General features: G+C 37.2%; 1 protein-coding gene across 1 annotated transcript in view; it reads right to left on the reverse strand.

Moving 5' to 3' along the window:
- WDR64 (WD repeat domain 64) overlaps positions 731 to 22,286 on the reverse strand; it is a 135,781-nt gene continuing 114,225 nt past the window's right edge. The window contains exons 22-27 of the mRNA XM_005690570.3: positions 19,591 to 19,700; positions 15,953 to 16,141; positions 12,974 to 13,079; positions 9,005 to 9,085; positions 8,071 to 8,184; positions 731 to 1,350 (exon numbers count right to left, since the gene is read on the reverse strand). Coding sequence (XP_005690627.2) covers positions 1,267 to 1,350; positions 8,071 to 8,184; positions 9,005 to 9,085; positions 12,974 to 13,079; positions 15,953 to 16,141; positions 19,591 to 19,700 — 684 coding nt within the window. The 3' untranslated portion in view covers positions 731 to 1,266. The remainder of the gene's footprint in view (positions 1,351 to 8,070; positions 8,185 to 9,004; positions 9,086 to 12,973; positions 13,080 to 15,952; positions 16,142 to 19,590; positions 19,701 to 22,286) is intronic.

A 22,286-nucleotide genomic window follows, 5' to 3' on the forward strand; every position in this document is an offset into this window, starting at 1 on the left:
TATAACTGTAAATATTTTCCCAAAGAGACCTGGCTTAGCCAGTCTTCAGGCTTTAATTCTTGATAGCTTCTTCATTTGACTTATTTAAAATCTCATTTATTATTCATCAAATGTAGATGCTTTTATTTTTTACAGGAGTACCCAATGGTAATTAATCATTTGATCAAAATACCAGAATTAGTTAATATGCTGCTGCAGCTAAGTTGCTTCAGTCGTGTCCGACTCTGTGCGACCCCATAGATGGCAGCCCACCAGGCTCTCCCGTCCCTGGGATTCTCCAGGTAAGAACACTGGAGCGGGTTGCCATTTCCTTCTCCAATCTGCTACTGCTGCTGCTGCTAAGTCGTTTCAGTCGTGTCTGACTCTGTGCGACCCCGTAGACAGCAGCCCACCAGGCTTCCCCATCCCTGAGATTCTCCAGGCAAGAACACTGGAGTGGGTCGCCATTTCTTTCTCCAATGCATGAAAGTGAAAAGTGAAAGTGAAGTCGCTCAGGCGTGTCTGACTCTTAGCGACCCCATGGGCTGGAGCCTACCAGGCTCCTCCATCCCTGGGATTTTCCAGGCAAGAGTACTGGAGTGGGGTGCCATTGACTTCTCAATCAGTTAATATAGGTATTAGTAAAAGACAGATCCTGGCAACATCACATAACCATTTAAATTCTAACATCTGGAGTCAATATAGACTAACTTCAAATAACTTCTAACTTTAAGAAACTCTAGACATTTTCTTCCATATGACATTTATCTAAATAAATAAGATGAATGCTAGAGGCCTGACTGACACATTTTTTAAAAAATAATAATTCTCTTTGATTGCACATGACCGGTAATTAATTTGCCTCCTGCTGCAAGCATTCTGATAATAATTCAGGTTATAAATTAGGGTGAAAATTAGAGGTGGAAAACTAGTCATTGGTAACTGTATTATTTTAAATCTACTTTATGCTATTTATTTTTTTTTCTTTATATGTCATTTTCCTGAAAGTGAATGAGAAATATTGCCTATTCAGTAAGTGATTTCCATGAAGGAAAAACGTTGGCAAACTGGCTGCTTGCTACTTGCTTGATATTCAGAGATGAGGTCATCTGAGCACCCTGAGTAACCTTCCCCACAGATAGGATGGCGTGAGGATACAGAGATGGGTAACAATATCTGATTGATAGACCCTCACTTTCATCCTGAAATAAAGACTGGAGTATAACTGAGTCCTTGCCCTTTGATGTACAGCTCAGATAACAGCAGCCATTTCTGATTTTTCTCTTTTCACTTGGGGATGGCTGGGAAGAAAGAAGAAGCCAGGTTTACTTGTGGGACCAAATTTCTTTTCAGACTTCTCCTTCGTTGTACCTGAGAAATAAAGAACAGATCAATTAATAACTGGATTATATGATAAACACAATTTTTCAGAGTTAAGTTTTGCCACTAACTTTTGTAGATATTTTAATCCTCCTAAAAGAGGATAGTTAAATAATATCCTAAAGAGGATAGTTAAATAAATAGTAGTTTAACTCTCCTATGTGCCTCCAGGGTAAAAATGTGTTTAAAAAAATACAGGAGGTGGGGCTGCAGCAGGGCATGGAAGAAGAGCAAAGCCTTTAAAACTACTTAACTCTGCAGTTATCCATTCTTGGGATTTGTTGCCTGATCTGTAAAAGGTTAGTTAAAATAAAAGAAAACATAAAGAAGCTTCCTAGGTTTTTGTAAGGTATAAATATTCTATATTAATATCATCAGAGTCCACTGACTTACAAAAAAAAAAAGTGATGATTCCACACATGAGAAAGTTTTCAATTAGATATTTTTGGAAGACATGCATATAAAAAGTTAAACTCATTTGATTTCAAAAGTCTAGGTTAAGAAATGTCTAAATTTGTCAGAGAGGAGACAAGATGGTACAGTAGAAGGACTTGAGCATACCTCTTCTCATGAAAACATCAAAACCACAACTAACTGCTGAAAAACCATTAACAAAAAAGACTAGAACCAACCAAGATGACAAGGAGATGATAGGAGGGGTTCATTTGCGATACAACCTGGCTCACCAGAGGGACAAAACTTAGTTCCACTGGCTAGAGGTTAGGTACCAGTTCCTTCTACCAGGAACCCTGCACAAACCTCTTAGGCCAGACTCAGCTACCAGGGGCAAACACCAGAAGCAAGAGGAGCTACCTGCCTGCAGAATGGAGACAGTAAAAAGAAAGGCAAAATGAGATAGCAGAGGAATATGTTCCAGATGAAGGAACAAGATAAGACTTCAGAAGCTTAAGTGAAATGGAGATAGGCAGTATACCCAAAAACGAATTCAGTGTGATGATAGTAAAAACCATTCTATATTTTGAAAAAGAATGGAAACACAGATGAAAAAGATGCAAGAAATGTTTACTAAAGAGCTAGAAGTTATAAAGAATAACAAAGTTGAACAATAGAGTAACTGTGATGCAAAATACATTAGAAGGAATCAATAGCAGAATAAAGGAGGCAGAAAAATGGATAAGTGAGCTGTAAGACAGAACAGAGTGACATGATATATTTAAAGTGGTGAAAGGGAAAAACTGACAACCAAGAATACTTCTGTATAGCAATGCTGTTGTTCAGATTTAAAAGAGAAAAGGTTTATAGAAAAGCAAAAACTAAGAGAATTCAACACCACCAAAGCAAACTAGCTTTAAACAAATGCTAAAGGAACTTTTATCAGTGGAGAAAAAGACCACAACTAGAAAGGAGAAAATTGCAAATGGAAAAAAGCTCACCAGTAAAGGCAAACATGCAGTAAAGGTAGGAAATCATCCACTACAAACATGATGTCCAAAATTAGCAATTGTGGGACTTCCCTGGCAGTCTGGTGGTTAAGATTCACACTTCCAAAGCAGGAGGTGCAGGTTCAGTCCCTGGTTAGGGAACTTTTAGTTTTCCAAATGCTGCACATCCAAAATAAATAAAAATTAAAAAAAAAAAAAAACAGCAATGGTGATAATAGGTGAGTACAAATGCAGAATATTGGAAATGCATTTGAAATTTAAGAAAACAGTAACTTAATCTTGTTTATATATGGACTGCTATATCAAAACTTTGTGGTAACTGTAAATCAAAAATATACAATAGATATATACACACAAAACAGAAAAAATAATACCAAAACAACACTAAACATAGCCATCAGATCACTAGAGAAGAGAACAAAAGAGGAAGGGAAGAAAAAAAGATGAGAACAAATTCAAAACTGAACAGAATGGCAATAAGAATATACATTTTGAAAATTACCTTATATAAAATGATTAAAAGCTCCAACAGTCTAAAGACTTAGACTGGCTGGATGGATATGAAAATAAGACCCATAAATACGCATTCTACGAGAGATCCACTCTAGATCTAGGGACACATGCATACTGAAAGTAAGGGGATGGAAACATATTTCATGTGAGTAAAATCTCTAGAAGCTAGATTAGTAATACTTGAATTAGGTAAAATAGACTTAAAGAGTTTTGAAAGAGACTAAGAGGGACACTACATAATGATCAAGGGATCAATCCAGGAAGAACACATAACAATTGTAAATATATGTGCTCCCATATATACTGGAGCACCTCGATATATGAGGCAAGGCTAACAGCCATAAAAGGAGAAATCAGCAGTAACACATAAGAGTGGAGGACTGTAACACCAACTTTCATCCATTGATGGATCACCCAGAAACAAAATTAATAAGGAAGTATAGCCCTTAAATGACACATTAGACCAGATGGACTCAATATTTATAGAGCATTCCATCCAAAAGCAGCAGAATACATATTCAGGTGCACATAGAATTTTCTCCTGGATAGATCACTATAATAAAAAAAAATGACAATAAAATAAAGCCCATGGAGGCTAGCTGATTTGCAACCGAACAACCAGTGGATTGCTGAAGAAATCAAAGAAGAATCTAAAATATACTTGGAGACAAATGAAAACATGATGATCCAAAACCAATGGGATATAGCAATAGCAATTCTAAGAGGGACGTTTAGAGCAATAAAAGCTTACCTCAGGAAACAAGAAAAATGTTAAACAACCTAACCTTACACCTAAAGCAACTAAAGAAGAACAATCAAACCCAAAGTTATTAGAAGGAAAGAAAGCATAAATCAGAGCAGAAATAAATGAAATAGAGATGAAGAAAACAATAGAAAAGATCAATGAAACTAAAGTCTTGTTCTTTGAAAAGATAAAATTGATAAAGCTTTAGCCAGACATCAAGAAAATGAGAAAATAAAAGCTTACTTCTCTTACGACTCAAAGAAAAAAAAAAAGAGGCTCAAATCAATAAAATTAGAAATGAAAAAGGAGACAAGAAACAACACAGAAATATAAAGGATCACAAGAGACTATTGCCAGAAATTTATGCCAATGAAATGGACAAACTAGAAGGAATGGACAAATTCTTAGGAAGGTACAACCTCCCTAGACTGACCCTGGAAGAAACAGAAAACATGAATCTTCCAATCAGAAGTACTGAAATTGCAACTGTGATTTAAAAACTCCCAACAAAAGTCCTCACAGGCAAATTCTATCAAACATTTCCGAAACTATTTAAAAAAATCACAGAAGAAAGAACACTCCCAAACTCAGTCTATGAGACCAACATCACCCTGATACCAAAACCAGACCAAGTTACCACAAGGAAAGAAAATTAGAGGCTAGTATCATTGATGATACTGTGATTTTGGGCTCCAAAATCACTGCAGATGGTGACTGCAGCCATGAAATTAAAAGACGCTTACTCCTTGGAAGAAAAGTTATGACCAACCTAGATAGCGTATTCAAAAGCAGAGACATTACTTTGCCGACTAAGGTCCATCTAGTCAAGACTATGGTTTTTCCAGTAGTCATGTATGGATGTGAGAGTTGGACTGTGAAGAAGGCTGAGTGCCGAAGAATTGATGCTTTTGAACTGTGGTGTTGGAGAAGACTCTTGAGAGTCCCTTGGACTGCAAGGAGATCCAGCCAGTCCATTCTGAAGGAGATCAGTCCTGGGTGTTCATTGGAAGGAATGATGCTAAAGCTGAAACTCCAGTACTTTGGCCACCCTATGCAAAGAGTTGACTCATTGGAAAAGACTCTGATGCTGGGAGGGATTGGGGGCAGGAGAAGGGGATGACAGAGGATGAGATGGCTAGATGACATCACTGACTCGATGGACATGAATCTGAGTGAACTTTGGGAGTTGGTGATGGACAGGGAGGCCTGGCGTGCTGCAATTCATGGGGTCGCAGAGTCGGACATGACTGAGCGACTGAACTGAACTGATCATTGATGAATATAGATGCAAAAATCCTCAACAAAATACTAGCAAACAAAATCCAACAATACATTAATAGGGCCATACACCACAGAGTGGATTCATTCCAGGGATGCAAGGATTGTTTGGTATCCACAAATCAATCAGTGTGATACACCACATCAACAAGTTGAAGAATGAAAACTATATGATCATCTTAATAGATCAAAAAAAAGGTTTTGACAAAATTCGACACCCATTTATGATTAAAAACTCTCTAGAAAGGGGGCACACAGGGAACCTACATTAATATAATAAAGAGCATATATGACAAACCCACAGCTAACATCATACTCAATAGTGAAGAGGTGAAACCATTTCCTCTATGATCAGGAACAAGAGAAATTTGCCTACTCTTGCCACTTTTATTCAGCATAGTTTTGGAAGTCCTAGCCAAAAATAAACTCAAAATGGATTAAAGACCTGAATGTAAATCCAGATACTATAAAACTCTTAGAGGAAAATATAGGCAAAATAGACTTTGACCTAAATCACAGCAATATCTTTTTCAACCCATCTCCTAGAGCAATGGAAATAAAAACAAAAGTAAATAATTGGGACTTAAAAGCTTTTGCACACCAAAGGAAACTATAAACAAAACAATAAAATGACCCACAGAATGGGAGAAAATATTTACAAACAATGTAATTGACAAGAAATTAATCTCCAAGATTTACAAACAGCTCCTGCTGTTTATCAGTATCAAAAAAAAAAAATGAAAAAATAGGCAGAAGACCTAAATAGACATTTCTCCAAAGAATACAGACATAACCAAGAGGCACATGAAAGTTTCTCAACATCACAAATTATTAGAGAAATGCAAGTCAAAACTACAAGACACCAGCTCACGCCAGTCAGAATGGCCATCGTCAAAAAGTCTACACGCAATAAGTACTGGAGAGGGTGTAGAGAGATGGGGACCCTCCTACACTATTGATTTGAATGTAAATTGGTACAGCCACAATGGAGAACAATGTAAAAGTTCCTTTAAAAACTAAAAATAGAACTACCATATCATCCAGCAATCCCTCTCCAGGGCATATATCCAGAGAAGAACATGGGCCAAGATTAGACACGAGCCCCAGTGTTCACTGCAGCACTGTTTGTAATAGCCATGACATGGAAGCAACCTAAACGTCCATTGACAGAGGAATAGATGAAGAAGATATGGTGCATATATACAATGGAACAACCGTAGCAAAGAGCAAAATGGTGCCACTTGTTGCACCATGGATGGATCCAGAGATTATCACAGTGGAGTAGTTTAGGCAGAGAAAGACAGATACGGTGTTTACATGTGAAATCTAAAAAATTATGCAAATGAACTTATTTACAAAACAGAAACAGACCCACTTGACTTAGGAAAGAAACTTATGGTTACCAAATGGGAAAGGTTGAGGGGAGAGATTTAACAGGAGGTTGGGATTAACATATATTGTGTGCTTAGTCATGTCTGACTGTTTGTGACTCATGGACGGTAGCCCACCAAGTTCTTCTGTCCATGAAATTTGCCAGACAAGAATATTGGAGTGGGTTGCCATTTCCCTCTCCAGGGGATCTTCCGGACAAAGGAATCAAACCCATGTCTCTTGCGTCTCCTGCATTGGCAAGCGGATCCTTTACCACTAGTGCCACCTAGGAAGCCCTGGGATTAAAACATACCTACTACTATATAGAAAATAATCAACAAGGACCTACTGTATAGCACAGAGGAGACTAGTTAATATGCTGGAATAATCTATATGGGAAAAGAATCTGAAAAAGACTAGAAGTGTGTATATATGTAACCTAATCACTTTGTTGTACACCTAATATAACATTGTATGGATAAATCAACTATGCTCCAATATAAACTATAAATTAAAAAATGAAAATAGAATTCCCTGGTGATCCAGTTGTTAGGTCTCTGTGCTTCCATTGCAGAGGGCTTGGGTTTGATCCCTGATTGGATAACTAAGAAATCCAACATGCCATGTGTTGTGGTCAAAAAATTAAAATTAAAATAAAAATTACTATTTGTTAGATCTTCCTCTTAATATTTTATCAATTTGAATAACTAGATACAAGGCCATAGTTTAAATTAGGCTCATACAAACTTCCTAGAACTAATAGAGCAGTTTTAAGGTTTTAGTTTTTTAGGCTGTTTAAGAGATTGAGTATGATATTTGGAGTAAAAAGTTGACTTCAGGTTATGACTTAATTTTATATGATCTTTGGTAAGTCATTTTAATCACCCTTTTGGTTCCATTTTTTTTCCCAGTTCTGAAATGAGTGTATATTTTCTTTATGATCTTTGTGAAAATCAAAGAATCATTTATAAAAATACCATGTTAGCTATAAAGTTTTCTGTTAGTTTTCCTACTAATACATGGAAAACATTCTCCTTGGCTTGGCTGGTGAGCCAGAAACTTACTGTTATCTTGGCTCCATCCTGCAGGTACAATAATGTTAGGAAGTAAGGATGGCTACACAGCCATCAGATATGTCATGCCATACTGCCTGGCTTTTAAAATTAGTCAGTGAACCTAAGTTTGAAATTAACTCTAGGATGTTAATTTTGCTCAGGCTCAGAGATCCTGCTTGATTTTTCTGTCTGTCCTGGAAATTTATGTTTTCCTTCTCATTGAGCTAAAACATGCATCCTGGAATATTTGTAGACAGAGTCAGACCTGAGATAATTTTAGGCCCAGAAATAAGAAACAATCCAAACCAAAATGGTATGCACTGTGGAATTCTAAGTACTAACTCACTTTTTCATGTTGAACATGGCCTCCCTTCTTCTTTCCATGAAAGCCATCTGAAGATTCCCTTTGTGCTTCTGAACCAATTAGTGGAAGGAATCTTAGACTAGTGGGGCTTGGTACCTAGGAGCCATAAATAAAGAATAAGACATACTTATGGTGATAAATTCTGTAATATGAATTCAGAGGTGGGGGATAGGGAGTGAGAAGGTCCAACTGCTTTAAAACATACCCACCATCCCAGGAGTCCACTATTAATTCTGATGCTTTCCCCTTGGCAGCATCTATAGCTTAACTTTAATACCTGTAGGAGGTTTAATACCTGTAGGAGGTTATCAACATGGTCTTGGGAAAGAGAAGTAACATTTTATAAAACAATATTATATGTTAAAATTAGGGTGCAATGGTTTGTCTTCGGTTTATTATTTTTGGTTAATTTAACAGCAGAGATTATCTGGCTTGGAGACTTGAAGGAGAAGTAGGGATTTGGAGGGAAACAAGGGGTGGATGAGTTACTGGCAGAGGAGCAGCACAGGCAAAGTCACAGTAGAAGGAAGGGCAGTGATGCTTAAGGAAAGGTAAGTTAGCACACTGGAGTGTGGGGTACGTGGGAGGATATGGTGGAAAATGGGGTTATACAGTCCAGGTGGAGGTCAGATCATGAGAATGCCAGGCTAAAGGCATTTAGTTTTATCCTATAGGTGATGAAGAACCAGGGTAAAGTTTGAAATACTTTTCTGTAGTATTGTTCAATGTGGAATGACAGAGAATGATCAAAGCCACTGACACACAAATCTAAAGATTTCTCTGGTTTTGGATGCAGCATGTTTATGGAATCATCTTTCTGCTTGGTTCATGTGATTACTTGCTCAGGGTCAGGAATGAGATGCCAGATTCCCTAATTGTTCTGGAATCACTCTAGTCCTAGGTACCTCCAACTCACCCTGTATATGGGCAGAGAACCAAAAACAATCCCTGCCTCTCTGTTTTCAGTCATGAAACCTTCCAAGGCATGTTTTCGAATCTGCAAAGAGAGGAGTGAATGTTTAATGAAAAGGGCACATTATATCAGTGGCAAAATTCCTGGAATCAAATTTTTACTCTTCCACTTATTAGTTGCATGATCTTAAGCAAATTCTTTCCCTGTTGACAACTTATGAGGACAAAATGTATATAGTAAGGTGCTACTCAAATGTAAGATTTAAATCTATTGTATTATTATTACTAATAACAATATGTCAAAAAGAAATGAAAAGAAGTGAACAAATGTTATACAATTTGAATGAAAAGGAATGGGAAAAATAAAATTGCTAGTAGAAATCAGATTCCTACGTGAAATGTATTTTTATATCAAGCATTAAACCTTTGTTATTTTACCAACCAACTGAGAAGATAAAGATGTGGTAAGAGGCCAAGCTTTATAATACTGAGTGCATTCAGTTGTTTCAAGAGCTTTAAAACCTCTAAAGATTTGCCCAAATTTATTTAACATTTCAGTTAAATTACTTTAACAGTTACCACTTCAAATTGGAAAAGAATATTAAAAGTGAATATCAATCTTTATTTTTAGGTTGTGCTGTTCAGCAAAATCGAGCATTTGTTACGTGCTATACATGTATATTTGCCCATAAAGAGCTTATGATTTATTGGTGGAGGGGAGAAGTAAGAGTCAGTATACCAATAGTTCAACTTCAGTGTAGAACATGGTAAGTGAACCTGTTATGAGACACAAAGCAAGGAGAGGTTGGGGCCTTTGGGGAAAGTGGAGTTCACATTTACTGAATGCCTACAATGTACCTCATATACATTTTCTCATATAATCCTCAAAAAAACTTTTTGAGAGATTAGATTATTAGTTATTAGATAAAATAACACCTGTGAAGAAGGCTGAGTGCCGAAGAATTGATGCTTTTGAAATGTGGTGTTGGAGAAGACTCTTGAGAGTCCCTTGGACTGCAAGGAGATCCAACCAGCCCATTCTGAAGGAGATCAGCCCTGGGATTTCCTTGGAAGGAATGATGCTAAAGCTGAAACTCCAGTACTTTGGCCACCTCATGCGAATAGTTAACTCATTGGAAAAGACTCTGATGCTGGGAGGGATTGGGGGCAGGAGGAGAAGGGGACGACAGAGGATGAGATGGCTGGATGGCATCACGGACTCAATGGACGTGAGTCTGAGTGAACTCCGGAGTTGGTGATGGACAGGGAGGCCTGGCGTGCTGCGATTCATGGGGTCACAAAGAGTCAGATACGACTGAGTGACTGAACTGCACTGAAGATTAAACTGAAGTCTGTTACATTCCACTGCCAAACTCTTTCTTGCCTGTCACCCTGTCTTCTGGGTGAAGCTATCCGAGTTCCTTTTGGACAGAAAGCGAGGGCTTATAAAATGATTTCATTTGGAAAGTGTAAAATACTTATTGAACATGAAGTTGATGCTGTGAAAAATGACATATTTCCGTTTTATAAACTGGAACAATGTCCTCAACTTGAGGTTGCCAGTGTCCTGTGCCCAGTCCTCTTCATCTTCTCTTGAACATAATGACCATCTGAATGTTGTGTTCTTAATTCTCTTGCTTTTGTTTATATAATTTTACCTTTTATTTAACTTTTTGCCAAAACAATATTTTATTTACTTTTACCTTTCCTCTATTTTTATCAAAAAGAAATGACTGTGTATATATTCTCATGCACAACTTGTCTTATTCAGTAGTATGTTTCAAACATCCATCCGTGTAGGGAAGTGTTATTCCAGTTCATTCATTTTTACTGCTCCATAGTATTTTAATTTATAAATAGGCCATAATTTAGTTACCAGTTATACTATTGATGAGCATTTAGGCTGCTTTCAGATTTTTGCTGTTACAAATAGTACTGCTAGGAGCTGTCTTGTTCCTGCCTCCTAAACACATGTTTAGGAATTTCTGTTGATACTTAGTAGAGTATGCCTATTTTCAATTTACTAGATAATGCCTGTCACATAATCTTCCAAAGTGATTCTAGCAATTTATACTACTTCCACCAGCAGATTAGTGTTCTGATTGTTCTAAATGCTGACCGATTGTCAGACTTTTTGATATTTGCCAATCTGGTGGCTATAAAATGCTACCTTATAATATTATTGATGTGTGTTTCCATGATTACTAATGAGGCTGAGCATCTTTTCAGTTACTTATTGTTGTTTTTTTTTTTCTTTTGTGAGGTATCCAAGTATTTGATCATTTTTTAAACTGGACCATCTTTTCTGATTATTGATTTTTTCCTATACTGGATACTGATACTTTGTCAGTGGCAAAGTAGGATGGACTTTGACAGAGAGAGATGATGGATATGGCAGGGGTAGCCCAGGTGGACTGTAGGGATAGGAGACTGAGAGAAATGTTCAGAAAAAAACAATTAGTCTGATTTATAGAGGGTCAGATTGGAGAAGGAAATGGCAACCCACTCCAGTGTTCTTGCCTAGAAAATCCCATGGACAGAGGAGCTGGTAGGCTACAGTCCATGGGGTCACTAAGAGTCGGACACGACTGAGCGACTTCACTTTCTCTTTTCACCTTCATGCATTGGAGAAGGAAATGGCAACCCACGCCAGTGTTCTTGCCTGGAGAATCCCAGGGATGGGGGAGCCTGGTGGGCTGCCGTCTATGGGGTCACACAGAGTCGGACACGACTGAAGCGACTTAGTAGCAGCAGCAGATTGGAGAAGGAAATGGCAACCCACTCCAGTGTTCTTGCCTGGAGAATCCCAGGGATGGGGAGCCTGGTGGGCTGCCATCTATGGGGTCGCACAGAGTCGGACACGACTGAAGTGACTTAACAGCAGCAGCATAGAGGGTCAGACAACTATAGGTTAGAAATAAGAGATAACTTTTAATCAGAGGTAAATTTGGTTTGTATTGTGCAAGATCTTGAAGAAATCCATTTTAATTAATTAATGCCAGTTGTTGGTGGTGATGATGTTCAGTCACTAAGTTGCGTCCTATACTTTGTGACCACAGGGACTGCAGCACGCCAGGCTACCCTGTCCTTTACCATCTCCCAGAGTTTGCTCAAATTCATGTCCATCAAGTTGGTGATGCTATCTAACCAGCTCATCTTCTGACACCCTCTTCTCCTTTTGCCTTCAGTCTTTCCCAGCATCAGGTCTTTTCCACTGAGTTGACTCTGCATCAGGTGGCTTTAGCATCAGTCCTTCCAATGAATATTCAGGGTTGATTTCCTTTAGGATTAACTGGTTTGATCTCCTTGCAGTCCAAGGGACTCTCAAGAGTCTTCTCCAGCACCACAACTTGAAAGCATTTAGACCTTAGCCTAAAGACTCATGAGCTATATTCATTTTTTAGAAGTTTTAGAAATTGAAATAGAATAAATCACAGTGTACATTTCTCTCCTATTCTGCGTGAAGAGAAGTTTTTCTATCTGTGATAGGCAGAATAATGGCCACCAATGATATTCACACAGTATTCCTCCCACCCCAAGTCTGTGAATATATTGCTTCATTTGGCAAAAGGGACTTTGCAGATGTGGCTAACATTAAGAAACTTGAGACGGATCATCCAAGGGGGCCCAATCTAGCCACAGGAATTTTTAAAAGCAGAGAACATTTCCAACTGTTCAGAGAGATGAGATGACAGAAGAATAGGATTTTCTGGCTTTGAAGGCAAAGGAAGAGAACCACAAACTAGGGAATATGAGATTCTGTCTAGAGGCTCCAGAAGGAGGCACAACTCTGGCGACACCAGTGAGACGCAAGTCAGACTTCTACAGAACTGTGAAATAACTAACTTGTATGGTTTAAACCACCAAGTTTCTATTGACATGTAGCAGCAGCAATAGGAAACTAATACACTGGACATATTAAATTCAGAAAAACAAAAGCAAAGTGATTTTTTTGTTTGTTTTTTAAAGCTACCTTAGGAGAAGAAAGAGACTTGAAAAACTTAAAATCATGTTCCACTTCAAAGGCCTTAGGAGGTGTACGTTTGAAGAGCAAAGACATCGAGCTCATTTTTTGCCATCTGCATATAAAGATACACACATATATTAAAAACATGGTTAAGGACATACCTATGCCTACTCAACAAGTATCCATCATGTCCTTTGTCTGGGCCTCCAAATTCTCTGGCTCCCATGGCACCAGTCCTAATGATGTGACCTTTGCACTTAACTCTTATTTTACTTTCCAGAGTTCCCTCCAAAGAAATCACCAAGATTTCTACTGAACCTCAACATTCCATGAAGTTAACTTCATTAATAGCCATTGGGGGGGGGGGACAAAAATAGAAATCTCTGGTATAAAACTAATTGATTTGATTTTTTGTGACTCAGGTCAAGCTTCCACTATAGTTAAAACTTACTCATGTATATATTTTAAAAGTCATAACTAAGTATTAAAAATGTAAATGTATGTATTCTAAATGTAAACATATATCCTACTTTAACATATCCCAAATATATCATATTGTTTCATACTTTGTATCTATCATTTATATCTGTTGCCTCTGCTTGTAAAGTTCTCCATTAATCATTCTTTATTTGTTCCACAGTATCTTTTGAGTGCCTACTATGTGCTAAGCACTGAACTAAGAACTGGATATATAAAGATACATAAAACATGCTCCTAGTCTTCAAGGAACTCAAGAGAATGGTAAATAAGATGCATATTAACAAATCAGAATATAGTGTTTTAAGTACTAAGATACATGGATTCTCAAGACTCAGCAATTACCCAAGGAGATTCATCAACTTTGCCTGGTGAACTTTGCCATATCCTGATGAATCTTGGCTTTACTATCACACTTCTTACATTTTAGCCAGATTTTCTCCCAGTACTCCTTACTGCCCAGCTAAGACAAGCCTTGAACACTTGGGTGTGGTTTGGCAATCATTTGGAACCCTCGTTAATTGTTCCCCAACTGTTTCTGTTTTGAACCAAGTTCTGTGTGGCTTATGACTCTTAGCTTCAATTCCTGTTTACAACTATTCTACTGACTTTTGGACTAGATGATGGCGTTGTGTCTCCTCAGCCTTGACTTACTCAGGATTTCCCTAAAAGACTCTATCTTAGACACTCTTCTCTGATTCTTTCCACTTTGGACTCATCTTGTCAGTTATTCCAGTTTTAAGTGAGTGCGTGAATGAGTGAAAGTCATTCAGTTGTGTCTGACTCTTTCTGACCCCATGGATAGTCTAGGAATTCTCCAGTCCAGAATAGTGGAGTGGGTAGCCATTCCCTTCTCCAGGGAATCTTTCCAACCAGGGGGTTGAACCCAGGTCTCCTGCATTGCAGGCAGATTCTTTATCAGCTGAGCTACCAGTGAAGGCCAAGAATACTGGAGTGATCTGCTGGATATTACCAGTCTAGGTATTCTAGTCCTGTGAGGGCTAGACATTTAGACATCTACCATTTAGGGCTGGGCTTTGCTGATGTTGAAAGCTCAGGTGAGCACTAGTCACTTCCATTATGACAAATATTCAGCTGCAGTCAAAACCAGGACTGAGCTTTGCAAAAGCATAAAACAACTTTTCACCAGTATTTTATTCTTTACTGGGGACTGTTCTCCATCCCCTATGCCTATAAGCATGCTCAAGTCTCCCTCACAAACAAGCAAACTCATGAAACAAACTCTTCTTCAGTCCTACAGCTATTTGACTTCCTAGCAAAGTAACCTATGCTGTCATCACCTCACAGCTCCCATTTATTTCTCAGCCATGATGATGCAATTTTTACCCATCACTCTTTGAAACTTAGAATCATTAGTGACCTTTCAGCTGACAGACATGCTGGATCCACTGTTTACTTTTCTGTTGTCCTATGTGATTTCTCCGCCACATTCTACAAATATGTCCTCTCACTTTTCTTCCTCTCTCATCACTTGATTTCCATCGCCCCCATTTGTTTCTGGCTTTCCTTTCAACCTATTGGCTATTCCTTCTTAATGGTTTTCACTGATTTCTCTTCTTTGGTCTGCTCTTTACAGGCTATTTCTTGATTTCTTCCTCAGTTTTCTGTTTCTGCTCACTCTCTATACAGGACCCGAGTGACTTATCCAGATTGAAAATACTACTATGCTGAAAGACTCTGATGCTGGGAGGGATTGGGGGCAGGAGGAGAAGGGGATGACAGAGGATGAGATGGCTGGATGGCATCACGGACTCGATGGACGTGAGTCTGGGTGAACTCCGGGAGTCGGTGATGGACAGAGAGGCCTGGCGTGCTGCGATTCATGGGGTCGCAAAGAGTCGGACACGACTGAGCCACTGAACTGAACTGAACTGAACTGATGACACCAAAACTTTTACCTATAGGTCTGCCCTCTTTGGGGAGCTCTAGACAGATCTGTCTGCTCATTAAATATCTCCACTTGGAAGTCCCACAAACATCTCGGACTTAAACCTGTCCAAAACCAAATTCACCATCTTTTTCTTCAGACCTCCTCTTCTCCTTATGTATTGCATCATAGTGATTTCTGTAGTTAAAAATCCTTATGTTGGGCCTTAAAAGTCTTATTGTGCTTTGGCCCCTATAGACTTTTCTTGCTTTATATTATGCAAGATATTATATCCTCACTACTTGCTCCCTGGACTCCAAGCCTTGAAAGACTATAACATGGTCTTTCAGTATTTAGTGTGTATGCTTAGGCAGTTCCTTGATCTTTCTTCAGTTAAATCCTGTCTGCCTTTCTGTGGTTATTTTAAGAACTCATGTTCCTAGAGGTACTATTATACCAAATTATAGCTTTTGTTTACTTATTTCTCCCTTTCCCTCAGTTGCAAAGTTACTGAAAAGTTCTGGGCTTTTCATCTTTGAATTCTCCATGTTCAGCACAGTGTGACAGTATCATATAGTATAATTTCACCTGCTCACCTAAAGAATACCAAATGCTCTTACCTTTGTCTGTCAAATACCAGAGGATATTCATATGTTAGCTTCTTCTCTGTGAATTTGCTTTCTTCTTTTATTTCTATGGGATATTCAGTAACATCACAAGGCAAAATAAAATCACTTGTCTGTGATAGTTCAAAGGTCCTGCGCTGTCCAAAATATCCACAGTAATGACCATTGAGGGCATGCCAGAGCCTGGGGAAAGGCAAAGGTAGGGAGAAGAAAGTAACTGGACTTCAGTGGAAGTTACTCTGTTTAGGTCACTTATGTAGATTTTTCTTGGCCCAGCAGGGATTTTAAACTTGAGTCCAGAACCCTACCTATTAAATATGTGGAGCTAATCATAACATAAACATTTTTACTAGTTGGAATTCTAATCTACAACAATTTTGGAAATGTCATTTTAAATCTGTACTTATGATAACCACTTATTAAACTCAGAAGACTAGAAATGGATTTTTCCCAAAATAGTAGTGCTCATTCAACTGTCTAATTTCTGTATCAGCTGTCTAATTTCTGTATCAGCATCAACAGAACTTATGGGAGGAGACATCTACTAATGGTTTCACTCTTACCAAAATCATTTCAACTGCCATCTGCATTTTCTACTATTTTGGAAACGCCATACTATTTTTTACAACTGAATTCTTCAATAAGGTGGCAAAAGAAGTGATTCTTTATATATATGCATTATTTCACTCCAAGAGGTCCTTCTAAATAACCCACATGGTTTAAAGTCATACAGAATGTCATTAGCAAGAGTATGTACCCTATGTCTTATGGAAATAAGACACAAATAAAATAATGTCCAACAGATCTTCCACTTATGTCTTGATTTCAAGCTCAAAATAGCAAGTGATGGAAACAATCATAATGTGCCTACCTCAATGACCCAGGAGGAGAACAATCTAAATGGACTACGAGTAGATTCTACAAAGTCTAGGTAGTATCCCAGTTCGAAGAGGTAAGTTTTTTGAACTGAGTATTTAGGGATAGCTTCACTTGAAGGAATTGTAAAGTAATTCCTCCATGCTATAGAAAACTGGTTTGAGCAGGAAAAGCTTATAAACAATAGAGGTGTGCACACGTGTAACGTGTGGGGAGTGTGTGTGTGTGTGTGTGTACTATAATGCCCAATTAACACTTCTGATGACAACTGAAAATAAGCTAGAGCAGAGACTCAAGGGAGAGAGTTTTGGAAAACATCTATAATAATTAAATGTAATTTTCATGTCAGTTCATTTTTCCTATGAATAAAACAACCGATCTCTTTGACAGAGAAAGCAGCTCTATTTGCCCTCAAATAAGATCTTATCTTAAAGATTTATCTTTAACTCGGTATTTCTGAAAGATTTTCATCTTTCCATATTTCAAATGTTTTCCTTTTTTAGTGCTTCTTTTCTCAATGAATGACACTAGTATTCATCTAGTTTTATAATGCCTGGAATCATTCGACATCTATCTCTTACCTTCTCTTTCAGTTAAAGTTTATATCTTCTGGATTTTGCCTCCTAGATAGTTCTCAAATCCAAAATATTTATTCCTACCACTGTTACCACTCCCTGAGTTCACACCACTGTATTCACCAGTGACTTCTAACTGGTCTTTGTGCTCCCAATTTTGCTGCTCCAAAATCCATACCTCACACATTATTACTTTTAAAACATATCTCAAATTAAATGAGTGTTAGTCACTCAACTCCTCTGCCCATGGAATTCTCTAGGCAAGAATACTGGAGTGGATAGCCATTCCCTTCTCCAGGGGATCTTCCTGATCCAGGGATTGAACCCAGGGCTCTTGCATTGCAGGCAGATTCTTTACTGTCTGAGCCATATATAAACTCTACTAATTATGTTACTCACCCACTTAATATTTTTTGGTGGCTATTTATCTCAAGATGAAGATCCAAATCCTGAACAGTGTCTGCTACAATGCTATATGGTCTTGTCCCTGTCTGAATCACCAGGCTCAAGCTCATATAGCTAGCTAGGGTCTTCTGAAGTTCAGACCATAGTCATTCACATAACATAAAATATTTCTTCCTTTTCATCTTCATTATGTTTAAACTCTTGAAAACACTTTGAAACCTCTTTATCTCCTTTGATCTTACCTACTTTTATGCCCTTAAGAGGCCAATTTATTATGATTTTTTAATGTAATTTTTTAAGCTTGCATTTTATATTGAAGTATAGTTGATTAAAAAAGTTGTGTTGGTTTCAGGTGTAAAACAGAGTGATTCAGTTATACATGAACGTGTATATATTCTTTTCCAAATTCTTTCCCCAGGTTATTACAGAGTATTGGGCTTAGTTCCTTGTGCAGTATACTAGGTCCTTGTTGGTTATCTATTTTGAATAGAGCAGTATGTACATGTCAATGGCAAATTCCCAATTTATCCCATCTCCCTGGTAACCAAAAATTCATTCTCTAAGTCTGTGAGTCTGTTTCTGTTTTGTGAATAAGCTCATTTGTATCATTTTTTTTAAAGATTCTGTATTTAAGTGATATCATATGGTATTGTCTTTCTATGTGCAACTTTACTTAGTATGGTAATCTTTAGATCCATCCATACTGCTGCAAAAGGCATTATTTCATTCTCTTTAATGGCTGAATAATAGTCTATTTTAAATATGTACTACATCTTCTTTATTTGACAGTGGACATTTAGGTTGCTTCCATGTCCTGGCTATTGTGAATAGTGCTGCAATGAACATTGGCTTGCATGTATCTTTTTGAAATATGGTTTGAATTATATGTAGCAATTTGTCTCAAGAATGGTCATGAAATTTCCTTTCTCCTTCTGTGTGTGTATATATATATATGTGTGTGTGTATGTATTTTTAGCATTTTATGTATGTATACTTAGCATCACTAGGCAATTAAAAACAAGTAGGCTTGGTAGAGCATGGCCACTATAGTTATTAATTCTGAAGTAGTAGATCTCTAAAGTCCTCATTAGAAGGAAAAAAAAATTATTACTATGTATGGTGATGTGTTGACTTATTTTATAATATATACATATATTGAATCATTCTGTTGTATATCTGAAACTAATGTAATATTATTTAAAACCTCGGTTTTTTTAAAAAAGCTGATCCTAAGGGGAGGCTTTCTAGAGAATATAATTGATTACAGTCCTAGTAAATCATCTCTGTTTGCTCCAAATGTAGCACTGTGCTCACCCCTCTGAAGTAAGAGGAGCAACCAAGGAAGAAAAGAACCACAAAAACAAGTAGACTTTTAATGTCAATTATATTTTCATTGAAACAATTACTTCACTTTCACTTTTCTCAGTATTAGTTGGTTTTTCCTTTATTTTGTAATGACTTCTCATCGTGTGTATCCTGTAGTCTTCCCTGGGCTTGGGTCTATCTCTCTGAGCTATCCATATTGCTTAATGATTTGAAATAAGTCTATAAGAACACTTGTATTGAAAGTATACCTTTTAGTGTTGATGAGCATGGCATCTCATTTTCTTCAGCGTGGAAAATTACAAATTAGTGACTAGCTTCTCAAAGTCCTTTGGTGCCACCTTTTATTTGTTTTAATCTGCTAATCAAGATTCCACTTATGGTATATGCTCAAAGTTTAGCTTAAAATCCTTTACCTCATACAACCTGAATTCACAATATGAAGGTCCATACCTTACTGAGCCATCGATGGAGGCAGTAAGTACCACTTGTTTCTCTTCTACATAGATTATTTGAACAATTTCTAATGAATGAGCACGCCAGGCAAGAAGCTGCTTGAATTTCTAGACAGCAACAATAAAGCATATCTCTTTTAAAAAGTACATACTGATCCAAATACAATCTTGAACAAAAACATTAATCATCAAAGAGCTAAGCTAATGAATGAATGGTGTAGACATCTGTGCAAGACAGTGAAATCCCCACCCCAGTTATCTCTTCTATTGCTTGTTGAGGTAGCAAAAATTCTATTTTTAGGTTAGGTTTTTTGTTAATCTGTGCATATCTCTGGGACAGGAAATATCTTATACCTTTAGCAGCTTATCATTTAACTGAGGATTAGCAATTCATTTAGTTGAAAACTAGTAGAAGACTAGATGAAAGAAAATCCTTAGAAGGATTGTGGGGGGACTATGTAATATAATATAGCAATATTACATATAATATAATCAGGAGCAGGAGAAAGCAGAGTTAAAAGAAGATGACCAAAGGGGAGATTGGCAAGAAGACTTTTCCTATTTCCAAGTTTTATCCAGAGATTCCTGGCTAATTTTTTGTTTGTTTTGGAGGGGGGCTGTTGTTGATGATTGCAGGATATATATGTTACTTACATACCACAAAGAATTAACAAAAGGATTGGACCCAGCTCATTCTCTCACAAAGACATCTTGACACTTCAGGATGTGACTTATCCTCAAGTTTAGAGCCTCTAAATTGGCTCCAGAAGAACTTTTTAAACCATGTGGACTAGAGTTGTCAATTGGGAGACTTATTCTGTAGTTATATCCCCATAAAACATGTTCCCTCTTTGTCACTGATGAACCCAGACTAAGTCCTTACTTCTTGCTGGTCATCTATGTGGGAGATAGAATTCTGGCAGCTCAGAGTTCTATAAGACCCAAATTCATTTAGACTTTAACATAGTAAGTTAGGCGTAATTCTTCCAATATTTCTTGACCTTCTGATTAAGTTCCCTATTCTTAAAGAACCAGGGTAAAATCTACACCCTTCTACTTATTTTCTCAAAGCTTTTCAAGAACATTGGTTGCCCAAAGGTTCTTTCTTTGCCATGGGACGGAATTCTCTTAAGGCAAGGATTTCATTAATATGGACCATATCTATAGTAAGAAATACATTTTACTTCATGACCCAGTAAACACAAGCGGTACCTGCACATGCATTTGAAACAAGTTTCAGTATCCTTCACTAAGGATACTTAATCTATATTGTGTATAATGCACAATTGATACTGTCTGTTGTTCTATTGTATTGGGTTGGCCAAAAGGTGTCCCAAACGTGATATACTATTTGTCTTTGTGTAGATAGATTTTGCCTACTGTATCTCTTAGACTATTGGTATTCCACAGATCATCTTTTAAACAGTATTGTCTCAAGAGAACCAGATTAACCTCTGATTTATAGACTGACTTATTAAGTTTTCACTGTAGTTGTAATCCATAACTGAATCTTGTTTAATGCATGGTACATATTAGTGTATGTAATAATGAGATGTTTTATGACCAGAATCCATTGTGCATTTATAAATAGGCAGCCAGATACAAACTGGAAAATCACATTGTTCAAATAAAGAGAAGGGTGAAATCAGGTTGGATAGGGAAGAATTTAGACATGTTATTAAAATAGATCCTCTTCATTTCAATTGGTGAAAATGCTTTTAAAAATCAATCCCACTATTATTCTAATTCAGTATCAACACATTACTTTGTTTTAAATATTTTCTCTGAATTTTGAAAGGAAGTTTGTAGGAAGTCCACTTGTGAAAATGAAGGTTTTGAATTGTATTTTTCATCTGATAAAATTAATATGAGAATATTGATAATTATCACAAGTAAGAGAAAACAATTAGATAACTTTCTTCTCATACATGATTCAAGCATATGATTGTTTTTGTTTCTCTCACAGCATGCCATATAATTGATAGAGTAAGTTGAAACTTAGTGCTTTCCATTTGCTGGTGGTAAGTGTTACATGTGGAAAGAGAATTGGATTAGAGGACAGGAACCCTGATTCTGGCTCTGTCTTCATCATTAACTATGATGTGATCCCAGGCAAGCTGCTTTCTGATTTCCCTTCTGCAAACTGAAGATAGTCATACTGAAGCTAAGTATCTGAACTTTATAAAAGCTATAAAGGGTTCTTGAAAGAAAAACTCTGTAGACCAGGTGAGATAATATTTGAAACAATAAGCATTCTAAAACACTCTGCAAGGAATCCCATCCTAATCAATGTATCTATGCATTAATATTAATACCTGTAATCCAAAAACAACATTTCTGTTTAAGCTACTATTTGGCTTTTGGATTTGAAGAATTAACTTACAGGGAAATAAGCCTATGATAAAATAGTGTTTTCTTGCTGTAGTCTTTGATTAGTTTTGAATTTTTATAATATATGTAGATATATTGGCATATCCACACACACACACAAGAAGTGCATTTTTTTTTTTTTAAGCCATGCTGCGAGGCATCTGGTATCTTAGTTCCCTAATCAGGGATAGAACCCACTCTGCTTGCAATGGAAGCATGGAATCTTAACCACTGGACTGCCAGGGAAGTCCCAGGAAGTACATATTTAAATGGTTATCAACTAAGGATGGTGACATTTACACTGCATTAACACTAAAAATAGAA

The sequence above is a fragment of the Capra hircus genome, chromosome 16, assembly GCF_001704415.2.
Source record: "Capra hircus breed San Clemente chromosome 16, ASM170441v1, whole genome shotgun sequence".
Lineage (NCBI taxonomy): Eukaryota > Metazoa > Chordata > Mammalia > Artiodactyla > Bovidae > Capra > Capra hircus.